Raw genomic sequence first — 7,962 nt, 5'->3', positions numbered from 1 at the left:
TTACGGGAGGATTCCCCTAGATCCTCCATGTGTAGACCTCACATCTTCTCGCAATTGAATTCAAGAAGTAGAGATCGACTTGAATATCTGTTATATTTTCTAAACAATGGCACTGAGCGAGGTTGAAATAGATTGAATTCACTCTATTTAAATCAAATTTGTTCGTGGAAATGCTCCCTTGGTGCATTAAATTACCAAGCCTCCACTTCCATGACTAGAGTACAAAGAATTCATTCAAATGTTAGCCCGTCGATACAGAGAGGGATAAAAAATAACATCAATTTATGTAGTTTTAAATGCCAATTCAACTCCAAACATCCCATCATTTGAGTGAATGCAATTCTGCCTTGGAGAGGTAAATGCATATGCCACTTGCACCTTGTTGACACATAGATCATCCACCAAATGGAGGTATAACAAAAACGGAGGGCCTCCATCCTATCATGTCCTGGAAAAGGAGTTAATACCGACTGACATTCCATTACCAACCTCGATTTGTTGACCATCATCTAATTGCGAGATGGATTTGTATAACCAGCTTTCACCATTGGAGCCATATCCAGTATGTTATGGCTTAATTCAAATTTAGTAAGGCTTAAAACAATTATATATCCTTTTCTTTTCATGGAAGATGGGAGATAGTTAATACCCTTTGATTCACTTACAGAGCCCCTTGATCCATAGGAGCTCCTTTGTTTGCCAATAAATCAACTTTGGAGTTCATTTATCTTAAGACGTGAAAAAATAAATTTGTTCAAATTGCCTAGATAGTATTGACTATCCTTTGTAAAGTTAGAGGAAGGCTTGAATTTGGCGATTCCTTTGCTTTCCTCACTTAAAGAATTGTTATCATTGAGTCCCCAAACATTGAATTTTTGGTGATTTTCCTGTCAATTGCCAGTTCCAACCCTTTCCAAAGGGCAAGATATTCCGCTTGGCTATTGGATGCAACCCCTAGACCCCAAGTAAACTACACCTTGATTTGTTCACCAGGGCGAAAGAGTACTCCTACCACTCCTGCCACCCCCGCAATATTACTTAATTGATCTAAATTTTCAGCAAGGATTTGAACCTAGGTGGGCAAGATAATAATCACTCTACTCAACCACTCAAGATAATCCCAATTGACATAATACTTCATTTACATGGCCCCCAAGGGTGTTTTTTCACACTAATATTGAGAATATCAAATAGCACTTCAAAATAGAATAATTGCCGAAGGCAGGATTTGTTGATTTTTTTTAAATTTTTTTAATTGGGGGTTTAGATTGGTTCTCAAGAGAATATGCTTAGTTTTAATGCTTATCAACAACTATAATGTATTAAAGAGTTTGTTAGGTTGCAATGACTTTTAATAAATTTAAAAAATTGGATCCGTTGGCCTGCCAATTCTTTAGGGATTTGAGATTATTCCAATTCTAATAAGTTCCTCCATGATAAGTTCCCCATTATTATTTATAACATTCATTTACAAATTTTATTTATCAAAATGGTCCATTACTTTTAATAAATTTAAAAATTTAGATTCGTGCCACATGGCTCCCCACCCACCAATTTCTTAGAGAATTAAGATTATTCCAATTCTAATAAGTTCCTCCATGATAAGTTCCTCATTATTATTTATAATATTCATTTATAGTTCCATTTTTTCCTTAAGTTAAAGTTGACCCATAACCTTTTTATACATGGTTAATAAGTTAAATGCATGCATTAATAAAGCATTCTTCGTGTTGCAAATTTATAAAACCTTCAACTATATCAACCACATTAGTAATTTTAATATGATCATACTAATAAATAAACAATTTCATTAATAAAACGTTCTTCGTGCTGCAATATTTTTTTCGTTATATTTATAATATCTTCAACTATATCAACCACATTAATAATTTTAATATAATTATACTAATAAATAAACAATTTCACGCTTTTTCAAATCATACCTTTCTCACACCACTATTTCCAAACCATACTTTTTCCACACTTATATTTTGAAACCATAAATTTTTCAATTAATATTAAAGATATCAAACACATTTAAAAAAAATAATAAATAAACAATTTCACCATTTTTCTAGCACATTCTTTTCTCACACTAATATTTTCTAGCCATACTTTTCTCACACTAATATTTTCTAACCATTACTTTTTCTACACTAATAGGTCCGAACCATACTTTTTTCACACTACTATTGAAATTACCCAATACTATTTTATTTAATGATATTAAAAAATATCCCTTTCCCACACTACTATATAGAAATTACCCAATACTATTTTTATTCAGTAATATTAAAAGTACCATAATTCAAATATAATAAAGAATTTTAAAATAATTAAATCTATTTTTAGATATTAAAAAAAGGGATTAACAATTTTGACAGATTCCAACAAAATTCAAACCAAAGAAACCAGATGGAAAAGTGGCCAATTTGTAGGCTCCTTTGTCGTGTTGCAATTTACAGTTAATTCAACGATAACCACACCGACAGTGAAACAGGTATATACTAATAATAAATAATGGTGATGTATGAATATACCTTTGAGATGAAGTAGTTGTATATACATCTACAATCCCATACATAGATATGTATTATGGGGTGTGTGATGTTGGCATGGCGCATGGAATAATATGACAAGTTTGACCAAAGACCAGGCATTTAAAATAATAGGCCAGAGTTGATTGCTTTAGCGAGTAAATCAAGGGGACAGCTTTTTCTTTCTTTGACTAGAATCCCTTTGTTGTGACTCACTCCCCTGCCTCCATCTTCTTGTTCAATGCTTGTCCATTGCATTGCCATTCTTCCACTTTGACTGGTTCTTCATTCATCGCCACAGATATCATCAGCTGATATGAAATGAATTGCTTTTATCGCCCCCAACAGCACGCTCGCCGACCATTTCTATTGACTTTGAAGAGCAGAAGAAGGAGAAGAAGTTGCACCATTAAGAGGCAAGATTTGAACAATAACCCATCATGGTTGCTGCTCCTCATTCATCCATTGCTTCATGATATGCTATTGCTGCTGCTGTTAATGCCTGTTCACGTGGTTTCCTCGTGTATATTGCTGTCCGTATGCACATAGAAAACGGCCTCACAGTGCTCCTACGCCTCAGATTCAGATTCAGATTTTTGGGAGCAAGCAATCGGAGCAGGGTTGCACAAGCGAGCACACGTGCCGGTGAGTTGAGCACATTCTCTGCTGCTGTAATGAGTCCTGTACAGATTTTGTTTGCCAGTTTGAAATTTTTTAAAATCCCTTTTGGTATTCTGCTAGACATTTCACCTGATTTAGCTACCTGGGTTTGGTTTTGTATCTCTGCTGTTGAGACCCATCTGGTCTAATTAGCTAAAACATGTAATAAAAGATACCCTATGGTTAGTATATTTTGATTTGTTATTGGGTTTTGAGTTTTGTCCTAAATGCCTGATGTATCAGTGAACTTGACCCCCATTATTGAAATTGGATAGATTTGTGTTTAAAACCCCAATATCCATGGCTTCCATGGCCCGAAAAGTTTGCCCATTCAGGTTTGGGATCACGACTGATAGACTTTATGGGACATTGACAGACTATATGATGCATATCTGACTCTTAACTTGAAACCCATTTAGTGAAATTGGATAGATTGTAATATCCAATATGCTCCTGTGGTCTCTGAAGAAGCCTTCGATGACACTGATAACTTTCTATGATACTTGCAGTCAATCAGTAACAATATATAGAATAAGCTCAATGTTTATAAGAACTCAATACTGTTAACTCTTTCGGAATGAATGTATGTACTGTATTTTCAAAATGAGTGTAAACGTTTGCTATTTGTTTACAAGAGGATGGGGTTTGCTGGACACAGTTTCTTGTCAGAATGTTTCAGTGATCACTGATCATGGATAAAAGTGTTTTGGGCTTTAAATTTTTCAGAGTGTTGTATCAGATGACCGTTTTCTGATCAGATGGGTTTTTGTTCTGTTGTATCCTGCAGGTTGAGCCAATTCCTTGGGCCGCGGCAAAATATACATATTGAAAACAGATTTCGCCTTTTGGGTACATGTTTATCAGGCGCCATAACTACTAGCCGAATTCTGGGGGTTTGATAGTGTAAGATAATTTTGTTGGGTTAATTATTTTTTGGCTGCAATGGGCTGCTTCATGAGTCAGAAGAATAGAAAGAAACAAACCGAACAAAGCGTGGCAAAAACTGTGTGTCTTCTTGACAACAAGCCAGTACTTTTACCAGAGCCTGTAGGAGGTTGTGGGATCGAATCTCATGAAACTCAAAATCATAATGGGGACCACAGATCAGCCCCTTCAAGCTTCAGGAGCAAGGTGAGAAGAATACAGCATGTGAACTGGCTGATTAACAATAGGCCTAGAGCATTATCTGCCCCATCTAGCTTCAGCAGAACAGAGCAGGATTCACAGAAGGAAATATATACAAAATTAGATTATGAAGAAGAGAAATCACAGAGAATTTCTCCTCCCTCATTCAGCAATAAGCTATCAATTTCAGTACTTGAACCAGTACAACCCAGCAAGAGTTCTTCACTGTCTGGTCCAGTGAGCCCAATTTCAGGTCCTCCGTGCTCAGACAAAAAGGCTTTCTATGGACAACCGGTGCCTCTACCATCCCCAAGACCCCTTCCTCTGCCCCAAGAAAATAGTGGTACTGGTAATATACGCTGTCCTCCGCGGGAATTAACCTCGTGCACATCTCCTTTGAATTCTACTTCTCCCGGCTCAGGTCTGAAGAAATACGGAAGCTTCAAGAGCCACGGGAATTTTAAGGGTTCTGAACCAATGCCCCTTCCGACCCCAAAAGACTGTTCAGCGAGCCTCCGTTTGTTCACATACGACGAACTGTCTGCTGCCTGCCATAAATTTTCACTTGAGTGCCGTATCTTTGATGGCTCTGCATCCACTATGTACAAAGGCTTAGTTAAGGATGAGGCATCGGGACAGAAGGTTGAAGTAGCTGTTACACGATTTATGGCTACATCGCAGGTAATCATACAACTACCAATCCTAAAAGACCCTGTGAATTCGGTTACAGCAAAATTTGTTTATTGAGTGAAGTTTATTCTCTTTTCATTACTATAACCCTTAACAATTAGAGCAGCTTCTTTGTTTTATATGGAACATTAATATTTTACAAGAGTCCAAAATTTCATTCTGGCACATAAACCGTTTACGACTAGAACAGTTTTGCATGATCAAGGGAATTCTTGGACTTGTGTGATCAGTGTTGCATTTGAATTAGCTTATTGATTTGAGGTCTGTATCCATATAGACTATTTAGTATTTTTTTGACTGGCTTACTCAGACTTAAACGTTTTTGAAAGTTATAAGGTGTTTTCTAGCAATGCTTGGTTGTGAAGAGGGTGATTCAAGGGAGTTATATCGTTTTATTGAACTCTGGGTCGTTGAATGTATTTAATTGAATGTGGTCTATGTTTGTAACTATTTGCAGACCTACAAGGAGTTTGTGAATGACATCAATAAAATAGCTCTGCTGCAACATTCAAACTTAGCCAAATTAATCGGTTTCCATGCTCGGGAAAATGCTTGCGAGCGCATGCTGGTCTATGAAAGGCTCCCAAAGGGTAGCCTGGATCGACTTCTTTATGGTCCAGCTGATGGCCCACCTATTGATTGGTCTACAAGGATGAGAATTGCTCTTGGTGCAGCCCAAGGGCTTGCTTATTTACATGAAGAAGGACCATTCCAGGTATAGTTATAACTCTTCCCTTAGCTGTTGATCTATTTATCCTTGGCAGTGTGGGTTGGATACTCCTTTTTATTATGCTTTTAATCTGACTTTGTTTTAGCAAATCTGATGGAAGATTTATGTGCCATATACAGGCAATGTACAGAGAATTCAAGTCTGCAAATATTCATGTTGACAAAGATTTCAGTGCAAAGCTTATTGATTATGGATTCGACAGTTACAGTCAGGAGCTGGACACTGGCAGTAATTCATCCACGGTATGTCCCAACTCTTCAGTCTGCATTATTTACCTCTAGTTGTGCACATCAATATTGAACTAGCAAATCTGATCTATTGCTATATCTTCAAAGAACATAATAGGACTGACCTATTGCATTCTTGCACTTATAAATCAAATAGAAGTTCACTAGGCTACCTATATCCAAACTATCCGGTTTGATAATAAAATCCTAGTTATCACATTCCCATTATCTGGTGGATGTGGTGTTTACATTGATTCAAAATGAAACCTTAGCGTGCTTGTTGAATCCTACCTACCTATTACGCTACTGCAGTTCCATAATGTCTTCATTGATTTGTATCTAATAGCTGTTTTGTGATGGTAGTAGTACTAAAAGCATTGTTTGATTTGCAGTGCATGGCATATCTTGCTCCTGAAACTTCTGCACGGGGATTCTTGACACCCAAGAGTAATGTATGGAGCTTTGGGGTAGTTCTTCTGGAATTACTAACAGGACGTGAGAACATGGGTAGTTCTTCCTTCTATCCAAAGGAAGAGAGGAACTTGGTCAGATGGACAAAGTCATTCCTTGCAGATGAATTCAGACTCACCCTGATCATGGACCCAAGGCTGAAAAGCCGATACTGTAAGAAAGCAGCTAAGATGGTAGCAGACCTCATTCTGAGGTGTCTACAAAAGGAGCCCTCTGAGAGGCCCACAATGAGAACAGCAGTGGAAATACTAAAATCAGTCCAAGACATGAAATACTCATCAAAGTTCCCGCTAAGGGAACCAAGCAGTCCCAAGAATGACAATTTACAGCAATCCTTGAGGCAAGTAGCATTGTCTCCACCAAGACCTTCGGTAGTAATGCCTGTTTGCCTATCTCAATCTCAGCCCCTAATAGTAACCAGAGACTCATCAGCATGGACACAAGCACAAGCCATGTCTAGATCCCCCAGCTTAAATGGAATGATAACATCATCGCCTTCTTGCACTAGGTCTTCAAATACAACACTCATCCCATTAAAACCTTTGAAACCTCTCATTGTTCCTTCAAGATCTTGTGCATCAACATTTGCATTGGAAGAAGTCTTGATCAAGCAATGCAAGGAAGCTGCTTCTCCAAGGCAGACATCTACCAGAGTAGAAGGATTCTAAGCAACCTATACTTCTCCCTTGTTCATCATTCACTTCACTTTGTTTTAAGTCCATTCCTGATTTGTAGATTACTATCATAAGAACTGTATCATCTGCCAAGCTTCATCTGTATTATTATCATTCCTACTAGTACTGTGTGATGATTGGATCGTACATATATACATACATATATACTTGAAGGAGGCTGCTTCTTCTATTATTTCGGCTGTAATTGTACTTGCAGGAGCATGAGTTGAATTTGTTTACATCCTTAAGGTAATGATTCTATGCTATAGCATGAAGGGTCGAAAATCAGACCCGGGATCTGAGTTGTATCCAAGACCATTTGGGGATGGATTTCCTAGAAACAGGAGACACAATGTGTAAAAGTCAGTTAAGAAGAGTTGTGCAGATACTACTAGAGGAGAATGGGTGGCAAAGTACAAATTGTTTGCTTGTAAAGATTTATGTGATGTATATATTCAATCTTGTTTCACTTGAGGATATTCTACTATATCTCTTATTACTAGTGTTTTTTATTCCTTGGATTTGAAATTATATAAATAAGTAAAACAGTTTTTACATGAAAAGAAAGTCCCCACTGTTGTGTTTGATGTTATCTTATTGAGAAAAGTAAAGTGTTCTATAATCTAAGTATCAAGTTAAAGTTAAATAAAGTTAAGTGGCAGTTGGTTTGATCTTAAATGTAGTTCAACTCACTTTAATGAGTCACTAATTCTATAACTTAAAAAAATAATTAAATTTAAAATTAGTCCATTGGTCATTGGTCAGGTTTGACCAATGAGTGGGTGCAGAATAAGTCGTACTTTCTTGTGATCAATGCATTTTTCCAAGATACAGAATTGCCAATTTTC

General features: G+C 37.0%; 1 protein-coding gene across 1 annotated transcript; it reads left to right on the top strand.

The window, feature by feature from the left end:
- The first annotated feature begins 2,685 nt into the window (after positions 1 to 2,685).
- On the top strand, positions 2,686 to 7,588 carry ATSIK (Protein kinase superfamily protein). The gene is made up of 5 exons (XM_089436861.1): positions 2,686 to 3,182; positions 3,985 to 5,003; positions 5,470 to 5,727; positions 5,862 to 5,984; positions 6,362 to 7,588. The coding sequence occupies exons 2-5, from the start codon at positions 4,140 to 4,142 to the stop codon at positions 7,106 to 7,108; spliced, it is 1,992 nt and encodes a 663-aa protein (XP_089292987.1). The 5' UTR covers positions 2,686 to 3,182; positions 3,985 to 4,139; the 3' UTR covers positions 7,109 to 7,588.
- Positions 7,589 to 7,962: the final 374 nt, after the last annotated feature.

Source organism: Pinus tabuliformis, chromosome 5_2 (assembly GCF_031772625.1).
Source record: "Pinus tabuliformis cultivar Carrire ecotype Pingquan chromosome 5_2, CPIR1, whole genome shotgun sequence".
Classification (NCBI taxonomy): Eukaryota; Viridiplantae; Streptophyta; class Pinopsida; order Pinales; family Pinaceae; genus Pinus; species Pinus tabuliformis.
The sequence above is the reverse complement of the archived record's forward strand: the minus strand, read 5'-3'. Positions and strand labels throughout refer to the sequence as shown.